This window comes from Orcinus orca, chromosome 6, assembly GCF_937001465.1.
Source record: "Orcinus orca chromosome 6, mOrcOrc1.1, whole genome shotgun sequence".
NCBI classification, from domain to species: domain Eukaryota; kingdom Metazoa; phylum Chordata; class Mammalia; order Artiodactyla; family Delphinidae; genus Orcinus; species Orcinus orca.
Window position 1 is genome coordinate 54,932,812 of NC_064564.1, and position 23,802 is coordinate 54,956,613.

Here is a 23,802-nt window from a genome sequence, read left to right on the forward strand (position 1 = left end):
ACTTCATCCTAGCATAGCCTCTGTTGGTCAAGAACATTAGTGTTCCATTACTGGAATAAAATTTGGTGGCATGCCAAGTGTCTTCTGATTTGACATCAAAGTGGGAAGGATAGCCAACTTGAAAGAGTAAACTAGCATCTGTGAAGTTCCCTGTCACTGACATAGCTGATTTCATATGACATTTTCCAATTTCCTCATTTGCTTTTGCTTTTCTTCCAAAGAAGCATATTTATTGTTATTTTGGATCCGGTTTTGTGATGTTGGTATTGAGACAGTTACGTAAACAAGTTGCGAGGGATTATTAGTTTATCAGTAGAAGGATGTCTGGTCCATTGCCAAGATGCATTGATCTGTTTATTATGACTCTACCCAGTACAATTTTAGTGGCAATTTAAAAAAGACCCTAAGTGGTCTTAGGGTTTCACTTATAGAAATCCACCGGTTCATTTATTAACCCACATTTGAGGGCTAACTCACTGTATAATCTTACCAGCATTATTATGACAGTTGTTATCATCCACCGCAGCCAGGGAGCAATATCCCAATTATATGTCCTATTGTTTCACTTGTGATATGAGAGCAATACAAATTGTTGATGATAATTATGTTGATTTTCAGCAGTTTGCAAATTAGTACATTAGTACATTTAGAAATATAAATATACCCGATGGCTAATATGTGTGTTGGGGCTAGTTAACAAGTATTTATTGAGTGTCTATGGCGTGTGTGGTGGACTCGAAGAGGCACAGCGTAGGGATACCAGCAGCGGAGTAAAACAAACAAGGAACCTGACCGGCCCAGGGTACAGCTTGTGCTGCATAAAAATGAAACGTACCTTACTGACGTAGTCTTTTCTGGTAACAAACAGCCCTGAAACTTAATGGCATAAAGCAGCAATTCATGATTGCCCACAGTTCCGTGGGCTGCCCGGGCTGTTCATCGGCTGGTTTTCCCTGGGCTCAGGTGTCCTGGGAGTCAGCTGGCTGTCACATGATGGCAGCTGCTGCTGGCTCCGAGCTGGGCTTATCCAGCTGAAATCTTCCCGCGCATCCATTTCTACCTTACTGGCATTAGTGCCATCAATTTCTTGCGTGTTCTTCTAGAGGTGTGTTATTCATATACCTGCAACTACATAGAGATATTTCCCTTTCTCCTCCTTTTTTATACAGAAGGTAGCATACTGTAGATCTCCTTCGCCTTGCTTTGTCCCCTAATTATATCTTATTCAATTTCAGTATTTAAAAGATGGTCATTCTTTTTTAGAGCTACATAATACTCCACGGTATAGCTGTACCACACTTATTTAATCAGTACCCTATTGAATGAGACATCTTAGGTGGTTTCCTATCTTTTGCCATAATAAACGAAGCTACGAGGTGACATTACCATGTCACTTCCTTTGAGTAGAGGTATAACTAGAATTTCATCAAAGTTCAAAGGATATATGTATTTGTAACTTTGTTAAATGTCAAAGTGCCTTCTGTAGCAGTTGAACCAATTTACACTTCTATCAGAAGTGACTGTACATGGCTGTTCCCCACACCTTTGGCAGGTGTTATCAAATGGCTGTTACTGACTTTAGTAATTATTATTACAACTTGTTTTTCTACTATGCCTTAAAGTTAACAAAATACTTTTACGCACTCTTGAGTTCATACAACGGTGGGTTAGGTTTCATTATTCTAATCTCTCTGGTGATGATCTGAAGGACCAAATGTCCTGTATAACTTGCCTAGATTTGTGCAGCAGATAGGGGTCAAAATCAGGTCTGAAACTGGGAGATTGGGACTGATGTATACGCACTACTATTTATAAAATAGATAAGTAATAAGGACCTACTGTATAGCACAGGGAACTCTACTCAATGCTCTGTAATGACCTATATGGGAATTGAATCTAAAAAAAGAGTGGATATATGTATATGTATAATTGATTCACTTTGCTGTACAGCAGAAACTAACAGAACATTGTAAATCAACTATACTCCAATAAAAATTTTTTAAAAAACAGGGGCTTCCCTGGTGGTGCAGTGGTTAGGAATCTGCCTGCCAATGCAGGGGACACAGATTTGAGCCCTGGTCTGGAAAGATCCCACATGCTGCAGAGCAACTATGCCCGTGCGCCACAGCTACTGAGCCTGCGATCTAGAGCCCACGAGCCACAACTACTGAGCCTGTGAGCCATAACTACTGAAGCCTGTGCGCCTAGAGCCCGTGCTCCACAACAAGGGAAGCCACTGCAATGAGAAGCCCGTGCACTACAGCGAAGAGTAGCCCCTGCTCACTGCAAGTAGAGAAAGCCCGCATGCAGCAACAAAGACCCAACGCAGCCAAAAATAAAATATATAAAATAAATAAATTTATATTAAAAAAATCAGGTCTGGAACCCAAGTCTTCTAGTTCCAAATCAGAACTTTCAGTGGCCAAATGAAGCAGTTATAAAATTTGCTAGAAACTAACCTGCCCCATCAACATACGCCCTGCCATTACCCTCTTCTCCCAGCTCCTGGCAAGCACCAATCTACTTTATTTCTCTATGGATTTGTCTATTCTAGATATATCATACGACTGGAATCATACAATACGTAGTCTTTTGTGTCTGGTTTCTTTCACTTAGCATGTTTTTAAGATTTGTCCATTTTGTAGCATGTATTAGTTTACATTCCTTTTTATGACTGAATAATACTCCATTGTGCGATATTCCATATTTATCTGTTCATCAGTAGGACATTTGGGTTGTTTCCACTTTCTGGCTATTATGAATATTGTTGCTATAAACAATCCTGTAGAAGTTTTTGTGTGGACATATATTTTCAATTCTCTTGGGTATAATATACCTAGGAATGGACTCTATGTTTAACTTTTTTTCCAAAACAACTGTACCATTTTGCATTTTCACCTACAGTGTATGAGGGTTCCAAGTTCTCCGTGTCCTTGCCAACACTTGTTGTTATCTGTCTTTCTGATTATCACCATTATAGAGGGTGTGAAGTGGTATCTCAATGCTATTTATTTTTTTAAATTTTAATTGTGGTAAATACACATATAAAATTTACCATCTTAATCATTTTTAAGTGTACAGTTCAGTGGCATTAAGTACCTTTATAGTGTGCTACCATCACCAATATTTATCCACAGAACACTCTGCATTCTGCAAAACTAAAACTCTGTACCTATTAAACAATAACTTCACATTCTTGTCTCCCCTCAGCCACTGGCAACCACCACTCTATTTTCTGTCTCCGTGAGTTTGATCAGCTTAGGTACCTTAAGTAAGCTGAATCACATAGTACTTGTCATTTTATGACTGTCTTATTTCACTTAGCTTAATGTCTTCAAGGTTCATCCACGTTGTAGCATGTGTTCAGTGTGGTCTTTATTTACATTTCCCTGATGACTAATGATGTCCATGTGCTTATTAGTCATTTGTACATTTTCTTTGGAGAAACGTCTATTCAAATCCTTTCACTGTCAATAATTTAATGACTATTCTGGACTAAAATCCACTTTTTGAATCGCCTGCAACACATCTTTAAGTACTTCCTCATTTTTTCCGTCTAGAATTCATACAAAGAGGTATATTACTTAATCACAATCTTTGGGCTAATAGAGGCTCAGTAATAATTGCTGTTCATAATAACTGGAAGTCCTAATCAATCCCGATGTGCCTTCTGGCCTAATAAAAATGTTATGTTAATTAGAAATAAATAATTTTAGTATTTATGTCTGTTTTAATCAGTCTGATTCTTAAAATTAAAAATGGTTATATATTCAATTAACATGTTATTCCTTTTATTCCTCGTTTCAATCCATCTTATACATTGCCGCCTGAGTATTTTCACCGGTGTAAATCTGATCATGTCACTTTCCAGTTCAAAAGCTTCTCTAGCTCCCCATTGCCAACCAAATTAAATACAATCTTCTCCTATAATTCAGATCTTTCCATTTTTTGCTTTGACTGAAGAAACCTCGTAAGAAATATATTTGATATTGTATAAAGAATGAGAACACAAGCATATACATGAGCAAATACGTACTTACACGAAGCAAATCTTTCACAAAAACTTCCTACCCTTACAGCATACAATGCATTCTGATATTTTGAAAAAAATTTTGAACTATGTAATGAGACTTGCTAAATTGATTTTCAAAACTCAAGTTTAGAAAAGATGATCCTACAGCATGGCCAACCACGGCATGTTTCTTCAGAGTTTGGTAAAACCTACTCCAGTGTTTCCCAAACCTAGTTGCACATTAGAATCACTTGGAAAACTAAAATAATTTTTTTTAAAAAGCAACCTAACCGAGATCTTCACCCTTGAAAGTTCTCATTCATAAGGTCTGGAAAGGAGCCCAGAAATCTGTGTGGTTTTTTTTGTTTGTTTGTTTGTTTTGTTTTTGCGGTACGCGGGCCTCTCACTTCTGTGGCCTCTTCCGCGGCGGAGCACAGGCTCCGGACACGCAGGCTCAGCGGCCATGGCCCACGGGCCCAACCGCTTCGCGGGACGCGGGATCCTCCCAGACCGGGGCACAAACCCACGTCCCCCGCATCGGCAGGCGGACTCTCAACCACTGCGCCACCAGGGAAGCCCCTGTGTTTTTATTAAAAGCTCCCCAGTTGATTTAGTTGTGTGGCCAGGTTTGAGAACAACTGCTCTCACCATGTATTACTTGCCTTACCCCCATCCCAAACAAATACTTCTTTCTTTCTTCACACGTTTACTTTCCTCCACCTGGAAATACCCCTGCCTGTTGATATCTTTCTAGGCCCACCTCAGATACCACTTCCTAGTTATTTCTCGAACCAGAACAGTCTCATTTCCCTTGACTTCCCACAAGTCTAATTTGGGTCTTGTTGAGGACACTTCTCTTGCCCCGCCTCACTGTGCGTATCTTCCTACTACATTGTAAGCAACTGCATTATAATTATCCCTCAGCAGGAGTACAATGGCTACTCCAAGTCAGGATTTGACAAACTTACCTGAACTGGAGTTGAAATGGAACCTTTCATCCTGGGCCCAAGCTAGTTAACGGAGATTTTAAACAACACGGGACTTGGATATATTTTAATGTGATAATAGGGGCATAAATAGGGGAAAGTAAAGCCTTTCTGCATGTGATATTCATGCAGTCTGGCTTTTGGTTAGCTTTCCCCATCACTCTGTTCATCACAGTCTCCACAGGAAGACACAATGACCAGGTCTAAATGCCCATATCCAAAATAGACTAAAATTCTCCCCATCTTACTTGATGTTAGGTTCCCTTATGTGTTCCTACTCTCTGTGACTGGAGGTTTCCAGATCACGTCTCTGAGCTTGAAGCAAATGAAATACCCTAAGTGTTTTGTTCCCATCAGATTTGGCTGCATATGTTCAGAGCACCATTACAATATTATGTTTTCCATTTTGCATGGGTATAAATTAAAGAACAGAGAGGATTTGATTAGCTCAAGATCCCAGAGTGACTGGCAATGATGGGAATAAAGACTTGTTCCCCAGATTCCTGGCCCAGTTCACCCTGCACCAAACCACAGGTATGCTGCCTTTTTGCTGATGAGGCCATACAGCATTCCTTGGAGGGGATACCATTAGCTCGGGGAGGATGAACGCACACAGGGAGCCTTCCAGAGAGGCATTTGGAGAGTCAGAGTAAGGGCCAATGGTGTCCTGGAAGTTTGAGTGAGCATTTCTGAATATGGTTTAGAAAATATGTGGTTAGCAAATACATAATGGGGTACTGGGTTACTTATTTTGAGTGTCAAGCTACTTCGCATTTATGGGTAATATCTAGTCCTGCATGTCCATCTCCTACTGAGTGTAATGCAAACAAAATAAGCCACTATAATGTTTTTAAAGGGATGCTGTCATTTGAATTTTTAGGAAATGCTAGAACTCTAAAATGACACGAATGACAAAGCAAAGGTGGTGGTAGGGATCAAGTTCTAGAACTTGGTATCGGCATTTACAAAGACTGTAAATTCCAGCCTCTAGATAAGTCTTGGAAGAGGGAAAATCATTGAGGCTTCCCACCATGTACCCAAGGTCCTATGTTCCCTCAGTTCAACAGTGGATTCTCTGGTTGATGAATCTTACCTCATCTGAAATTACAGACATCTTTGGGTCTTTCCTAATTTACATAGAAGGTTTTGACTGAATACACAGGTTGTCTCTGCAAAGCTTCTCACTCCAACTTTAACCCTTCCCACTATTTTCCTTCTCTCAGGACAAACCAGCCACACTGATCTTTAACTTCCTTCCTTACCTCAGGGCCTTTGTAGGTATTGTTTTCTCTGCCTTGGGGGAACTTCCCACTGATCTTTACAAGGTTTGTTAAGATTCTAATCTCAGCAGAGTATCACCTCCTCAGGGAAGACTTGATCATCCAATATAACATTTTACTCCACAGATATCCACTACCAACACCCCACACCTAGTCACTCTGGATCACTACACCCTATTTTATTATCATTAAAGCATTTATCACAGTTTGAACTTGCATTTGTTAACTTGTGTCTCTCCCATGAGATAGTAAACTCAGGAAAAGTAGATGACTTTTTACCCTAGTCATGGCCTTATCTTCAGCACCTAGAGCAGTGCCTGGCAATCTAGTAAGTGCTAAATAGATATGTGTTGGGTAAATGAAATACCCATCAATGATGTCACTTGGGAGAAATGCCACTTCAACCCATGGATTGCTCTAAGAAATTGCCTAATAATGATCTTTGGAATGACTTCAGCAAGTGCATTAGGTAATATCCCCCAAATGCGGGCTGCGGCATAGTAAACATTAGTCAGGCTTCCCAGTTCACCCAGGAAGGTGAACTCAGAGTTTGCATAAGCAGTGGGGTCAGCTTTCTATTGGACAATCTCTTCTGCATAGGCAGTAAAGGATGGAGGGCAGGTGTCCTGGGCTTCGAGGAGCAGCTGGACCCTAGCACACTGTGCCTGATGCAAGCAGCAGAAGAGCTCTGACGAAAAGCAGAGGAAATTACAGTTGTCGGGACTTGTGGTCACAGGGCATGTGTTGCATTTGCAAGGTCATCATGGGATAATTCAGGGTGTAGCTTGCACACATTCTGCTGCTGAAAGGGAGATTTTTTTTTTTTTTCCTACCACATCCGACACATGGTTTGCCAGAGGAAGGGCACGAGATCAGCAGCACTGATGAGCTGGCTTGGTGTTTTTAGGCCACAACTCTACTAACCCAATGACTCCCTCCTGACTCCTCTAAAGGAGCCAGGAGAATTTATTCATTACCAAGTGTGAACAGCACTCACACAAAGCCCCCAGACTGCTTTTGCCTGCTATGCCAAAAGGTACGTCTCAAAAAACCAAAAAACTTAAATAATAACGCTGTCAATGCTTATTGTACTTAAAACCTTTGGGATAGAAAATTTATTTCTAAGCTAGAAATAAACACAAGTTTTATTTCTCCATTATAAATCTGGAAATTAAAAGAGAATGAAAAACCATAATATAAGGCTGCATTTGGAAAAGCACACAGTGTACTTAATATGTATAAAGTAGATAGAGGGCCAAACTAACGCTCAGTCCTGTTTGCTGGCTGGGGGTGTGTATGACGACTACGTAACTAAGTGACTGGGACTCCCCAAAGTCGTTGGTGATATAAGAGTCAGAAGTTAGGGGACCAGACGGTCAATTAGTACCTATGCTGGTTAGTGGACAAACATTGACACAGGAACTAGTAGCTTGTGCTATAATCCTATGTTTCCTTTTTTATTGTTGTGCTTTGTGGCCTTTGTAAAGTTACTTAATCTCTTGAGCTCTAATTTCTTTGTCTGTCAAATGGAAATGATAACTACCTCAAGGGGTTGTTGAGAAAATGAAATGAGACAATCTGGGTAAAGTGTCTTGTAGGTATTCAATAAATGTTAGTTCCTTTTTTCTGATTCCCAGAAGATCCAGTGGCTCAACTGGAAGTAAATAGGGCCACTTCTAGGTAAACTGGGTTTTAAACTCAACCTTTGGCCTTTTTACACCTTGTCTAAAGCCCTACAGCATTCTAACCTCATCAACTTTATCAAAATGGCCATCAGTCTCATATATGTTGACTGATGGACTCCTGCATAGATTACTTCCAGTGTTTTATTTGGCTACAAAACCAAACTGTTTGAAAGTGTTTAACTTTGATTGGTAACTTGGGGAGAGATTCAGTACTTTGAACTAGATCGTTGCATTTTTTTTAGGCTAGACAAATTGAACCATAGTTCTATAGAAAGGAATAGCATTAGTCCAGCAAAATGATAAATAAATGGCTTCACTTACATAATGCAAATTAGAAAATAAATGGCTTAGGACATTTTAGTCATAAGTGTAAGATAAGATGAGGGCCTTAAAATTTAACTAACTAGGCACATTTTTAAAGTATTCTCAGGGCAGGTGCTAAACATTTATATATGAAAAAAGCAAGAAGTATGGGGTGCATAAATAAGATATATATTTTCTTGGTAGGAGAGAGGTGACTTGGCTAATACAATCACAGAGAATACAGGAGATGAGAAAAGATTCATAAGTGGGGCTCTGCTTGACATAAGTGGGGCTCTGCTTGAGCAGATGACACAATCACATGAGTGAAGCAGCATCAAAACAGCATGCAATTAAAACAAAGCAAAAGAAAGTGACCTGGTCCCAATATCCAGGTGACCAGATACAGCTGGAGTTAAAACTTATCCTAAGCTCATGTAACATTTGAATCTGTGACGAGAGGACTTGAATTCCTACGGAATGTTTTTCATCTGAAACTATTTCATGTCTAAGAATTAGAACTTTGTTTTCATAAATTATTTCATTAAATATCTTTCTTTGTTTATGAGCCTGTCACTCTACCAGGATGGTGGGGAGTTGAGAAATGTGCGATCAGTAGGGTCTCTGTCCTCAAAGAGCTTACTTTCTCATTAAGGAGGTAAGACAGATACATGTAAAACAACCATAAATACATAACAGCATGCGATTAGGTGATGAATCAATCATCCAGACCCTAAAGGTTGCAAGTGCTCAGGGGAGAGAGAGGAAGAGAGCCACAGGAATAAAGGTTCCATGCAGAATGTAGCATCTGATCAGGTGCTTGAAAGATGGGTGGAACTTCAGGACTGGAGGCTATACCTGAGATGCAATCTTTGCTTTAACACTTCCATGCTGTTTGTCCTTAGGCAAGGTACTTAAAGTTTTAGAGACTCATTCTCAGCCATACAATGATAATGCCTAACTCTACAGTCTGTTGAGAAGATTCGATAACATATATATAAAGAAAATAATAAAGAACTTAACACATAGTAGGTACCAGTAAATTTTAACTATAATCTTAAATGATCTTAATGTAGTTGTGTCCCATTTTCTGAGCCGCTTCAAACAACCTTTGGAAGTTGAGGGAAATAAATTGGCACAGATATGAAGAGCTAAAGAGCAAGGAATACATCCAGTTGGAAAATCAGAAGAAAAATATAGAAATGATCATGCACGTTTTCTGGGAAGTCTATCTGACTAGAGCAGTAGGTTCATTTTATAGATATGGTAAGTGATTCATTCATTCAATATAGATTTATTGAGCAACTACTAGGTAACAGGTACTGTACCTGGTACAATGTAAGAGTTGAATAAAGGTGAGCCTTGAAAGGCAAACATTACAATTTGGCTTGAATGGTAGAAAACAGGGTGAAATGGAAGATTTATTTATTTAGCCACTTATTATGCAGGGGAAAGACATATAGTAAAAACAGAATTGGAAAAGCCCAAACCTGGCAGCAAATGGATTAGAATGGGTGTAGAAGGTGGACATAAGGAGTATAATTGAAAAATTGTCACAATAGTTAACCTGAAAGAATGGTGGTCACCTGAATGAAGTGAAAATGTTTGGGCATGAGGAATACATGGAAGGAACTTCTTATGTGATTTAGTAAATGACTTGATTTGGGAAATGAAGGCAAAGAAAAAATTATTCAAAGATGAATATACGGTCTGCCCTTGAGTGAACAGAACAGTAAAGGCAGAGAAAGTAAAGTTGGGAAGAATAATTTGGAAGGGTTGCTGATGGTTTGTGATAGGTTAAGTTTGAGTTGAAGATAAGCTATTTGTTGAACATTCAGTTAGCAAGATCTACTTAGGCATTATAAGCAAGGGGACTAGATTTGGGGGAAATAGAATAGAGAGGTCAGGTTGAGATCAGGCTGCAGCTGGGATGGTTCAGACACTGAAGAAGAACATAATAGAGAGGAGAAAAACTGAGAGGTTTGAACTTCTGGGCAAATTTCATATTGTGTGTGGGGAGGAGTAAGTGTGAAGGGGTGGGGAGAGGCTGTGAGGAAGGAAAGGAAGGAGCCAGGATAGGAGAGTGTGAAAGAAACCACTAGAAGAGTTTGGGAAAATTGATCAACAATATCAAACGCATCTGAGAGTCAAAGAGAATAGGGATTGGGGTAAACGTTGCTGCATTTATTCACAAAATGATTAATGGATAAGTATAAAATAACGCAGAATTTTAAAAATTATTTTAAGGTAGGACAATTTAAAAATACTTTGGTATAACAAACACAGATCTAGTGTTTTCAAATTTCTGACGTATTAATCTTTGGAGTCAGGAATAAGAAATTGGGATTCTTGAGAATTCCCCAAGTCACAAGTTATTCTATATTTTTCATAACACTTCACTTATATATTAGTAAATAATAATGAGTGACCATAGTCATAAATAATGAATCATTTTTCTGCTATAGGGATAGAGGTTTTATGTAAAAAAAATTTAATAATCAATATATGGTTTATTAGTATTATGAACCAATATATTTGTGAGATTATATATTTAAATAATATATAAAAACTAATTCTACCTGATAAGGACATTTAATAATAGAAAGCACTAGAAAAAAAGGGAAACATTAACATAGATGCTAAAAGAAATACATTAAAAACTTCAAGATCAATCTACAAAACTTAATATTTAAAATTTACCATTGTTAAAACAAAAATTTAAAACTTACAGAACATTAATTGCTTTATCTGATAGTGTTGATCTGTTTCATGATTAAGCTTATATTTCTAGAAAAATTTCTTTCATTTTGTGTTGATGTTGGTCAAAATGTTAATTGTGAGTCTGAAAGCATGTTCAAGTTGAGTGTTAGTATTTATCCACAGAAACTCATTTTTCTCTTAATGAAAATATTTTGTCTGCCTTGATTTTGACATTGAAATTGAGTTGCTTTTTTAAGTTCAGATTTTTTTCTCATAACAACATATTCTTTCTCTTGGCATTTCTTGGGTTAACGTCTTTACAAAAAACTGTAGTCCATTGTGAATACATTGGGCAGTATCTGAATAACGTATTATTCAGGATCTCCTAGCAAGGTTAACAGCACTGCACAAAATCACAGGTTGAAATTGTCAATTTAAGGACTTACTTGGTTTCCAAAATATGTTACTTCTTGCATTCATTAGAACTAGTAAATCTCTACATTGATCAGTCACTTTTAATTCTTATAGAATTATAATACTTTTACCAATTTCTAGACACATTTTCCACAAGATTTGGAAAAAATATACAAATTTTAGGGAAAATGATAGGAATTCCCGCATGGAAACACAACAGAGACATGCCACTTCTCTGTAACATTTAGGAAGCTTTAAGCTGCAAGTAATAGAAAGATGAGCTCAAAATGGCCTAAATGACAAGGGGATTAATTATATCACCTAACAAGCAGTCCCAAGCCACCTGGGGTTAGTTAAGTCAGTCAGTCAATAGCATCTAGAGCTCAGGTGCTTTCCATCTTCCTACTTTGTCATTCCAGGTATATGGGTTACGTCCCGGTCACAAGATGGATTCAGCTGTTTCAGGTACCACATTCTCACATACTAACATCCAGAGCAGAAAAGGGACACTTTATTTCTTGTCAGTCTTTTTTGTTTGTTTGTTTCAATGTCCCCCCCGCCCCCATGATTTCCCCTCATCCTTCGTTGACCAGAAATAGGAAACATGCCCATTCTTAACACAATCACAGCAAAGGTTTAGTACAATCTAGTCAAACCTGAGGCATGGAAGAAGGGAAAATAGCTATTGTGCTAGCCAGGGATTCTTGAAGTGTTTGGTCTCATGACCTCTTAAAAATTATTGAAGGTTACAAAGGACTTTTGTGTATGTGGGCAATCTCTTATTGATATTTACTGTATCAGAAATTTAAATTCTGAAAAATTTTAAATAGTTCCTAATTTGTTTAAAATAACAATAATGAAACCATCATTTGTTACTATCCTGTGGTAGGCAGAGTGATGGCTCCTAATAATGGCCCACGTCCTAATCCCTACAACCTGTGAATAAATCTCATGTGATTAAGGATTTTGAGATTGGTAGATTATCCTGGATTATCTAGATGGGCCCCATGCAATCACAAGGGTAGTTATAAGTGAAAGTAGGAGGCAGTGTCAGAGTGATGTAGCATGAGAAAAACATGTCTGGCTATTATGGACTTTAAAAATTGAAGGGACCATGAACCAAGGAATATGGGTGGCCTCTAGAAGCTGGAAATGGGAATGGATTCTCTCCTAGGGTCTCCAGAAAGCCTGCAGGTACCTTGCTTTTAGTGTAGTGAGACCCAGTTTGAACTTCTGACCTCCAGAATTATAAGATAATAAATCTGTGTTGTTTTAAGTCACTAAATGTATGGTAATTTGTTACAGCAGCTGCAGGGAATGAATATATACACATATTTTGAAATAAAAAAGAAATGTTTTCCAAAACAACAATAAAAATGAGTGAGAAAAATGGCATTTACATTTTGGGTTATCTCTTTAATGCCTGATATAACATAAGATAGGTGGATTTTTGTACCTGCTACATTCAGTCTGCTGTGATTAAGTCACATTGTCTCTGGAAAACTCTACACTCATGAAAGAATGTGAGCAAGAAAGGCAAATAATTTCTCAATATTATAATAAAAATGATCCCCCTAAAAGGGTCTTGGGGACCCACAGGGGTGCCTGGCACACACTTTGAGGATCCCTGGGGCAGGAAGTTAAGAATTTTGCACCACCCCCCAAAAGAACAGATAGGGAACACTTTTCCCATATGCCTTAAGTGAACTTGTCTGGCTCTAAGGTAGGTCATCATCAACATAGTGTAATGATTTTAACATTTCTTCCTTAATTCAAATAAAATTTCTAAGTTTATTTTGTGCCTAGTACTGTTTTATGTGCAGAGGCTATAAAGCGAACAAGGTGGACCCTTGCTCCAATGGAGCTGGCATTTTAGTTGGAAAAAAATACTAATCACATAAACAAGGTAACTTCAGATATGGCTAAAGGATATAAAGAAAACGAGTAAGGGGAGAAAGAGTGAGGGGTATTTTGGGTGGTAGGCAAAGAGCTACTTTAATTAGTCTGAAGAGGACAAGTTACAGCTGACAGGTAACTAATAAGGAACCACTAAAAAATGAGGGAGAATATTCCAGGTAGGGAGAACAGCAGGGGCAAAGAGCAAGGAGCTTGGCAAGGTAAAGGAACAGAAAGAAAACCAGTGTGACTTTAGTGTAGTCCATGAGGGGAATGAAAAATGGGGGGGAAAAAAAGTTGAAAGGGTCAGGCTGGTGTAGATCAGTAAGGTTTTATAGGACACAAAAAGGACTTAAGGTTTTGTCTGAGTTGCCCTACAAACTCACTGGAGGAAATAAGACTATGGAACTCTCTTATATGCTTTGCTTCCGTAAATTCTTCCACCTTCTCCAAGGGCTGCTCTTCAGCCCAACACATTCCCCATCTATATAATGACTCTCTCCAGAAAGGCGCCGGACCCCAAATAGACCCATCTTGCCCCACATAAACTGTGTGTATGCTAACATCAAAAACAGACAGATCTGGAACCAATCAGGGGAATGTAAATTACAGGTTGCTTGATGTGGCTTAACTTCTGCCTGTTAGCCAGTGTAGGTGTGCAGCCAGAAATGAACTATGTGAGTACAATTGTTTGGCAATTGCTGGCCTGTCACTTGTCCAAGTGGTAAGTGTGTGAATGGATTTGTATGGGTAATGACTCTGAAGTTAGCAACTAGTTTTTTTTATCTCTCTGTGATACAGGAAAACGCACTGGAACTTGGCTCATTTCTGGAGAATTCTTGTGATGATCCTCAGTGGCTCAGAATGTACATTTGGCCATCATTATCCCTTGTGTAATCAGTTTCTACAAACTATAGGATAATGTTACAGTTATGTTTACAGAATAAGAGAACACGCTCCACACCTGAATCAAACCACTTAAAGATGAGCCTTCTTAGATAACATGCATTTATATATGTGGCTAGTCATTAGATATCTACTCTATACTCTGAGTTGTACTATAGTGAGAGAAGTAATCTTCTGACTCCCACTAGAAACCTCCAGCTAAACCATGTGCCTAAAACTCTAAGGTATTTACTGTATAATATTGTTGAAGCGTTCACCAGACAAACCTTTCCACGACAAGATGGTGTAGAGAATTCACAAAAGCAGAAGTAACTTGAAATCTGCTCTGAAAGGGCCCTAGAAACCGTCAGGAATTTGGACCCAATCAGTACACAGAACTGCAGGTGCGGTGACCCCACTGTTAAAAAGTTGGATCCACGTGAATAATAAGCTTAATCACATTTTCAAAACAGCTGTGGCTACTTGGGCTGCCTAGTCTCTTGTCAGTCACGGCTTCCGAAAATTTTTAATTAATGCGAAAATTTATATTAAACTTTAGACCAGACTGTGCAATCAAAGAAAATAAAACTACATTAATTCTAAGGCTGAGTATTTTCAAAGGAATTTGATTCTGACCTCTGAATGCAGTTGGCCAGTCTCTTCCTCTACTTCGGGGAAAAGAGAAAGGAAGGAGAGATGATTTTCTCTTTTTAGTAGTAACTGGTAACCAGACCTGTTGTTCTGCCAAGCAAGCCTTCGTCTTCCCCGAACCTGATTGCCAAGTGCTCAGAGGGTGGATGCTCGAAACCTGTGACTCCCTCCCCTGTCAGATAAGCAGAAAGTTTGTTCAGGCTATGATAAATCGGCACAACGCAGAGATGTTTTTGGCACAATGTGTACGTTAGGAAGATGACGTTGATTAAATTCACCCCCCTCCTCCTCATTCTTGCGGCCGGGAGTGTGTTTTGCCTGCATTGAAGAAATGTCCTTCAGCGGCAGGCGTGTGCGCGCTGAGCCTGCAGCCAGCGTTTTTGCATCTCCGGGGCAGGGCGACTCGGGCCGGCTGAGTGTCACCCACAGATGTGACCGGTCTTCCCCCCCCCCCCCCGGGCACCCGCGGAGGCGGCAGCGCCGTTCCTCTCCCCCGGCGTCTCCAGCCCTCGGCCCAGACCAGGGGAAGGGGAAGGGGAAGGGGAAGGAAGCCCTCGCCGCAAGCCAGCGTCTGGCCCGGCACGAAACACGCCGCCACCAAAAAACTTTTTTCTCCCCAGCCGCGCGCAACTTTTGGCCTTTTCGCCCACCACGTTCTCGTCTCGAGTTTCTGGCCCCTGGGGTTTCCTCCGCTTCCCTCGCCTTCCCCAGCGGCGCGCGGGGCAGCGCGGGGGGCACGGAAGGGGAGAGGAGGAGGGGGTGGCGGCGGATCGGGAGGAGGAACTGGTCATAGGGGACCCACACGGGCGAGTGCCCGAAAAGGAAAGCGACGCCGCGGTTTGCTGCAGTCGGAATAAAGTTCGCGCCCTTTCCTCGGCGCTTCACAGCCTCCCCTCCGGTCTCCCCCACTCGTTTTTGACAGCTAGGCGCTACCGGCCACTTCCACCTCCAAGCCCGCACCCCCCGGGGGGGCGCCAAAGTTGTTTTTCCATCCCCAGAGAGAGCAGGGGGAGAGAAAACAAGTAACAGGGCGCGGGAGAAACATACATCCTCCTTCACTAGCCCCCTAGAATCTGAGGACAAACAACCAAACCAACCTACTTTTATTTTGCAAAAGGGAAGCAACATCGTAGCCGCGACAGTTTTGCAGAGAGAGAGGAGAAACTTGTGCGGCTTGCAAATCCGCCCGAGGTCACCTCGCCCGCCGGTTCCCCCCGTACCCCGCCCCACAGCAGCCCCCTCCCGGGACAGTCCGTTCCTTTTTTTTTTTTTTGTGCCGAGGAACCGGGGGAACTCAGCAGGCTCGGACTTGGGGAGCGAAGGCGACCCTGCACGCGGGTGTAAATCAGTCAGTCACCTGAGCGCAGAGGGGCCGCGACGAGGGCGCTCGCGGGCGGGCGGGGAGAGGCGGAGGCGGCGAGAGCGGCTGCCCGGAGGAAATCGGGAGGGGGAGGGAAAGAAAGGCCGAGACAGAAGGAGCGTGAGGCGGCGGAGGGGCTGGTCCAGGCGCGGCCGCTAAGAGGAGACCAAGAGGCGGGGGCTGCACTTGACAACCAGCATGCCGAGATGGTAAGAAGTTTCCACCCTCCTTTCCTTTTTATTCTAGACTTCGGAAGAAAGGAGCCCCGCGCCGGCGCGCCTCGGGGGCCGCCCGGGGGCTGTGTTTTCCTCCAGTTCAGCGGCGGGAGGTGGAGGGGGGCGCTGGGGAGGGCGGGCAGGAAAGGAGAGCCTCAGTCCACCCCGGTCCCGCTCCCGAATTCGCCCTTCAACTTGGCCCGAGTGGCGGAGGAGAGCTCCAGGTGGGAGGGCGGGTGTGCGCACGGGCTCGGGGGGCTCGGGAAGGTCGCCCCTCTCGCGGCCGGCGGGGCAAGGTGAGCGGTAAGCGGGCGGGCGGCTCCGGGGAGTTGGGACGGGCCGGGAGGCAGGCGGGGGCTGATGGAGCGCTGGAAGGAGCTCGGGGCGGAGAGGAACGCCGTTTGGACCCACGGCAACTTTTAAAACTTGCCCGCGAGTGCGGGGCCGGCGGCTGGGCGTGGGCGCCTGGGCACGCTGGTGCGCCGCGCGGGGAGGACACCGCCGCCTGGTCCCCGGCACCTCTGATTTTCCCCTCCTCGCCCTCCCGTTGGGGAACCCTCCCTTTGTAAATGTAGGAAGTGCTCCTGGAGGTTTTCTGAAGAATGTGCAAAACGCAGGGCAGGAAAATCAACCCTAAAGAGAGAGAGAGATTTTGAGGTGGAGTTCGACGGGAGCCGATTTGTGTTACTTACACATTGACTGGAGGGTGGCATTTGGGGCCCGGGGAGAGGGCAGGATAAAAAAAGAAGAAGAAGAAAAAAAAACCCCACCTAAACCTGGGTGAAATTCTCTGTAAAGTGAGGCTGAGATTTAAAAAAAAAAAAAGTTCTAAGTGCAAGTGGCGGAGGAGATGGGAAGGCGTTGCGAAGCGAGATTCCAGCACAGCCCCTCTACCCGAAGCAGCTTCTCTGCAGCGAGGCAGCCTGGCAATTAGCTCGCCGGCTGCTGAGCGCTCTGTCCGCTTTCGGGGAAGTGATTTGTTAGAAATGGGGCTGGACCACTCCCTTCCTTTTAGTTTGCTCCCACCCTTTGCTGCTATTGTTACCCCCTCTTGGGGTTCTGATATACTGCGTTCCGCATGTAGATGGACTATGTAAGAAAAAGGGAGATAGTGGGTTGGCATTTTTTTTTCTCTCTCTCCCCTTTCTCCTAATGTGACATCTCTTGTTTCAGTGATCAAAGTCACGACTGGAGTGTAGGGGATGCGACTGTCAAATGCAGGCACCAAAAAAAAAAAAAAAAAAAAAAAAGCGTGAGCCCAAGACTGAGGTTACAGTAACGCTGACAGAAATTAAAGTGGTTTTGAAAGCAGTGTGCGATTTACGGTGGTTCGCATTTACCCTAGAGTCAAGCTGTTGTAAAACTGATGTACAAAAGACATAAAATAATCCTGTGTACCCAGGATTAAAGTGGCAGAAGTGGCCTGTTTTATTAATTCTTATGTACTTCGTGGACGGTTGCAGTGGTTGGAATCTGTATTTAAGTGGAGGCGTCAAAACAAAATATTAAATATATCTGTTTAGCACTAGAGGGTTTTACTTATAGCCGCATTTTACACAAGAACACTGTAAAAGCCGGTTGTAGGTATTTTTCTTCCCTTCCCCCCTCGCCTGTATACTATTTGTCTACACATCTATTCCCAAATACTAATCACTTTGAACAGTGGTTAAGCACATTTGTCACCCACTGCTTTGTATTCTGCAGTTTTAGATGTTACTGTGCACGCACATACATTATTTAAGTGGTGGAATTTATTCCTGTGTAGTGTGTCTGATTTGAGGACGTATTCAAGAGTAGTGAGACCCTGTGCAAGTTAATAGAACTTGCTTGATTGACCCTTTGGAGTCACCCAAAAAATCCCTTGTGAACTTTCGTAGGGTATCTGTGTTTTGTGTTATATTTATAGCTGCTTTATTTAAACTCTTCAGCCTTAAGGAAGTTCTTAGTTGGAGCTGCTCTTTCTGTTCCTGGAGAGTAGTAAAATCCAGATTGCTAATCGCTTTACCAACGTACAGGAGTGTCTTCACCTGAGGGAAGTAATACTGAGCCTGAACGTGAACTCGGTTTGAGTATCGTGTGAGAAAAGTCTCAAACTGGTCCTTGAGAATATTAAGTTCGCTGTTGTTTGCATGTAAGGCTTTGGAAAAGAACCAACCTCGCGTGATTTTAAAAAATAAATAGGAAGAAAATATTAATAGCAGTCGTACCTTCCCAATCAATACCTGACGTTTTTCTTCCCCCTGAAACGTAAGATATCTGTCAGGCAGGGATATGTGATTACAAAAAGCAGCAGACAAAAGCGGAGCTGACTATTGCTATATTAAAATGTAAGTGTTAACAGTTTGAATTTTCAAGTGAGAGTTTTTGAGTTCAGTGCTTTACATAACATTTTGTCCTAATCTTGCTTGCTGTCAGGGATGTTTCATGGTTGTGCAATTGCTGCAGTCAAGAATGCCAATTTGCATTCCAGGAGTGTCATTTGATTACTTTTATCTGCACAGCTCCAAGACCGGCCCAGACCTCTCGTTTCATCTTGCCATGTCACGAGTCAATGCTGTGTCGTCTTTTCAAAAATCTGCCTGATTTAGACAAGAAAGAAAAGTACTTTCATGTTGCAGCCGCAGTCCCCTGCTAACTTGTCAGCAGCAGGATATGATTCACTTGAGCCCAGAAGAATGGAACAGAGAGGCGGGTTAGGCAGTTCAATAAAGCCCACGGACAGGTAGTGTGTGACATCCCCAGAGAGCCACAGTTAATGAAGAACAGGTCTGCTTAGTTCTCCACACGCTGACCTGGTGCTGTCCCCACAGTTTTCTCATTTGATCTTTCCCAGCAAATTGATCTTTTCTTGTATTTTTTTGCCTTCCAAGTTAGTCCTTGTGGGACCGAAATTAGCAGAGCAACTTAAGTTGGATAATACAGCTGTTCAGAAAAGAAGAAATTGGACACTGGCTCAAAAAGGGGCGGGGGGGTGGGGGGAGCTTTCCTTTTTGTTGTTGTTCCTGGGAATATTTCTTATATTAAGGGAGCCCCCAATAGGTGATGACTTGAGGGTAGTGGTTCCCTTTATTTTTAATTTTAGAGTTACGATTCCACACAATTTTAAATGTTCCTTGAGTATTTGAAAGGTGGTCCTAATGAGTAGTAGGAGTTCGATTTAGCATTTTTTCATTTTCACTTGTTTGAAATGATTTGCCAGTTGACTGTGTCTTTTATGGCTATTGTAAGGTAGACTAAATATCAATGGCATACTTGGACTGTATTATTTATAGTCTTCTGAATAACGACAATCCCAAAATACCAGGGCTGAATAGCAGAAAATATTAAACAGTAAAAGTTATTAACAGTGTTGTGTATAAATATCATGGTACATGGACATGTTTTCTACAAATTACCATCAGCCTCTTTTATATAAAAGCCACAGATACACTGTTAATGTTTTTAAAAAATTTCAAGATCCTGAATTTCTATGTAGGTTTTTAGAACTGAGACCAGATTACAAGTAACAACTTCTGTAGATAGATGCTCATGCATGTCCTTATTTTTTTATTAAATTTAGTTTTAGCAAGTGGGTAAATCTAAGTTGGGAGTGTATATGTAGTTTAAACAGGTTAAAGTTTCACTATAGAATTTTGTATCTAAAGCTTAGGTTGGAAGCAGTTAATAGATTCTTAACTCATTGCGGACTTGAGGAGCAGTGCTTTCTGAATTCCTCTGCAGCTGGTCTCATTTACCATCTACATCCTTACAAGAAACAGTTGAAAAACATTTCTGTGGAAGGGAGGCAGCCTCCTCAAATCTTTCCTGTTGGATGGGAATTACATAGGATCATTGGATCATTGGTTAGTAAACTCCTCTCTGAAGAGCTAGAGGGAGCCTCACGATTTTATTAGATATACTTAAGGTTTTTTTTTTTTTTTTTAAAGTCACTCTAGCAATCAGAATGTTGCAGATAAAGAGGAGATAATGAGTACTGGCTTAGTGTTTAGGCTTGGAGGTGCTATTGTAGTTTTTTTTTTAGCTGTGATAGAAGCAGCAGAACTTTCTCCAAGAATAGTCAAATAGTCAGCTAAGATTTCTAGGGTTCTACCTTTCAGATGATCTGAGGATCAAGCAAAATGCACCCCGATACATTTAAAATCTGTTTTGGTTTGCTAAGTACTGTTTGTAGCTTTGTCAGCTGATGGAGGTCTGTTAAAGAGGCCAACCTTCAAAGTTCTGTTAAAAGGAACTTCCTACCAAATCACTGAGGAGGGGGTACCTTCTTTCTGTTCACTCAGGACAACCTCCTTTCTTTTTGAAGTAGTTATATGCATAACTGCCGTACTTTGGAGAGAAAACTCCTTAAATACTTCATGATATAAGCATAAATAGTAAACCATTTATAAAGCCAGTGTATTAGGGATCAATAAATTAGTTAAATTTAAAGAAATAGAACTTAAGTGGTATTAAATTCAATATTTGTTTAATTTCACATTTGTTTATCACTAAAATTTGTGATGTTTACTTTAAATGGTCATGGATCATAATTGCGCTTTAAAATTTATATGCTAGTTTTTAATAGCATTACTTTGGACAAACTTATTTACTATTTAAGTAAATAATATAATCGGTGAGATAAACTACCCAGATTGGTCTTTTTTTAATCTTCTGCACAGTAGCTCTCATTATGTTGCTAGCCAATAAAAGTCTTTATTTGTTGCTTATTAGAACCCTCAGTACAAGTAAGAGTTCAGCTATAATTTAATTTGGCTGTTCAAAGAGGCTCTCTTGTTTTAAAGCATGTTCTCAGTACGATTTTACCATTTATTGTGAAACTGTATTCTAACTTGTGCTTATGCATAGGAGCAGTTTTACAGATATATCATTTTTTAATGTTTGGCCATAGCAGAGTCATACATTTTTATCCTTTAAAAAAATCTGTATCTAACTGTCAGTTTTTTTTTTCCTTTTGCTTTATTTTTCCCTTGACATTCTGGAGCACTATTTTCTTGGTGATTTGAATAGCCTTGTTATGATAATTTAAAATCAGTTCCCCAAGGAATATAACCTTCCCTTAAGGTATAGTGAGTGGGGCACTGAAAAAAATTTAATTCCATAATTAAAAATTCTAGTCGAGGACGTTTCACTATTGCAGTCACTTGAAATTACAAAAAAGTTTGCCTTGTACTTTACACATTGCTAGGGTGATAAATTCAGTTTCCTTACAGGAAGCTGCTGGGAAGTTTTGCAGTGAGTGGAAGATGGCTTGAGAGTTTTGGTGGTAGTATTCGTAACAAATCACTGAAGACTAGACCTTGACTATAGAATTCTAAGATGAGCATTCAGGAATTCTTCCTCAAGGAAGGCAGAATGTGGAGCTGCTAAATGAGTCACTGCATGTATATCTTACCAGTGGGAATCGCATCAAGCCACCCCTCTAGATACAGTATTTAATAGTTGTCAAAATGTACAGTATTGTCTTGGAACTTGTGGTTCACGAGTTCATAGTCTCTGCTTTTTTGTGTTCAGTACAAAGATGTAAGAACCCACACAAAACATTTTTCTCTTATTATGACCTTACATTTGCCAAAGTGCCCCATGCTGAAATTCCTTTTCAGTGTCTTTTTTTTTTTTTTTAGTCCAAAGCCAGACGTGTACCCAGACACAAAAGCCTCTGTGTATAGCAAGCTGTTTTAAATATTGTGACTCGACGATGTGCTGTCCTTTCTCTGCTTGAGCCAAGGATCTCTGCTCAGTGTCTGGATTACCAAGCTCCTTCTTTATTGTACCTCTTGTCAACCATTCCTATTCATTTAACCTTTCATTAGTGTCTGTGCAGCTTCACTGTCTGGAAAGGCAAGGAAAAACCAAAAGGCCCCACTGTCACAGTTATTAGATTTCTCGGTTACATCCCAGCAACCATAGAGAAGTGAGAGTCGACACTATTGTCGTGCATGCTGCTGTCCTGGGGTGCAGCCCTTCTGTGCACGTCAAGGACATGTGCCACATGTTGATATGCATCCCAGGGAATAAATGCACAACACGGGGGATAGGCCGATGCTGGCAGTAATGAGCTCTGTAGGAGTTATTGCAGAGACCAACAGTTTGTGAAGGAATTTTGCTTAACAGGCCAAGGAGATAGACAGAGTTGAGGGCTGCCAAGATTTGCCTGTGCGGAGCTTAAGTCAGTCGCATTGTTTTCAGCTAAACTTCATTTGAGGGGAGAATTGAATAAGTTGGACAGCAAGGAAGAGTCTTATTTTCATTTTTTAATCTTTCAGAGGACCCAAGTGATGTTTCTGGTGACTATTCAGTGTACTATAACTATTTTGTATACTGACTGAATCATCTATGTAAATGGATCTATTAGCAGTTTGTTAATTCTTCCATATCTAGAAAAGAATTTGAGATATTTCATAGATGTCATATATGTATTTTAAAATCCATGTAAAATAATGTAGCCTATTTATTTTCCTATGTTACTATTTTTCCCTTTTGATTTCCCTCTAGCATCTTTTGTATTATCCCTTGATTCCTTAAAAATGCATTTGCCTTGTTGCCTCAGTGTAAAGGAAGAAAAAGATGATCATTGGATTATTTGCAAATCATAATAAAGACCAATATTTGCAGACTATGGATTGGAAAATATTTCTCAACATCTTAAGATTCATCTGATTACTTTTTAAGAATTCTCAACACATTTGAATAGAAAATGGTAAATTATAATACCTGCATCTAACTTTACCCTCAAGTTCATTTATTTTTTTAAATTAGGAAAATCTTTGTTGCTAGGGGCGACTAGAATATTTTTGTCTTTCTAATTTAAATAATTTTTGTCAGTTTACCAAACTCTTTTGGGGCTCCCCAGTAGCTTTGCAAATATATGAATGATTTATTACTGAATCCTTATAAAGTGATTTTTAAGTTTTACTTGACCTTACCTTTTTTAGCCGAGGCTAATTTTTTCACAGTTGTATTTGAAACTTTCTCTGCTAAGCTTTTCATGGCGTCATGTGGGCCAAGTTATCTTTGTTTCAGGGAGGAGAGATGAGCTATTTCCACATTCCTTTCTTCAGGTGGGATGATCCTTTGCAGGGAAATACATATTCATTCAGTAATTGACAACTAAGTGCCCAGCCAGCCCAGGGCCATGTCCCAGTCTCTTGACCATTGGGTGGAAGTTCTGTGCAGATAGTCAGATGAATGTACTTTGATCATCTCAGGTGACCTGGTGGCCTTCCCACGGACAAGGCAGGGGTGTGTTAACATTGCCCCTTCTAATATTCCCATTCCCATTCATTATGGTTTGTGTTGGGAGAAGTAGAAGAGGAAGGAGGGACATTTGAGGCTGTAATTTTACCTTCCCCCCAAAAAGCCATGTGGTAGTTAAAGAAAAGGAATGCATGTCAGGAGCTACTCTCTGAAGGAATCCTGCA

General features: G+C 40.8%; 1 protein-coding gene and 1 long non-coding RNA gene across 8 annotated transcripts in view; one reads left to right on the forward strand and one right to left on the reverse strand.

The window, feature by feature from the left end:
- LOC125964585 (uncharacterized) overlaps positions 1-16,240 on the reverse strand; it is a 36,207-nt gene extending 19,967 nt beyond the window's left edge. The window contains exons 1-2 of the long non-coding RNA XR_007477726.1: positions 16,167-16,240; positions 14,892-14,981 (exon numbers count right to left, since the gene is read on the reverse strand). This is a non-coding gene — a long non-coding RNA (uncharacterized LOC125964585). The remainder of the gene's footprint in view (positions 1-14,891; positions 14,982-16,166) is intronic.
- BNC2 (basonuclin 2) overlaps positions 15,625-23,802 on the forward strand; it is a 429,626-nt gene continuing 421,448 nt past the window's right edge. For 2 of the 7 annotated variants that reach the window (XM_033439736.2, XM_033439737.2), the window contains exon 1: positions 16,244-16,378. In XM_033439736.2, the coding sequence (XP_033295627.1) occupies positions 16,376-16,378 (3 nt within the window). In that variant the 5' untranslated portion in view covers positions 16,244-16,375. Of the gene's footprint in view, positions 16,379-23,802 lie in introns of all 7 variants that reach the window. The other 5 variants (XM_033439739.2, XM_033439741.2, XM_049710690.1 and 2 more) reach the window with 5 other exon arrangements.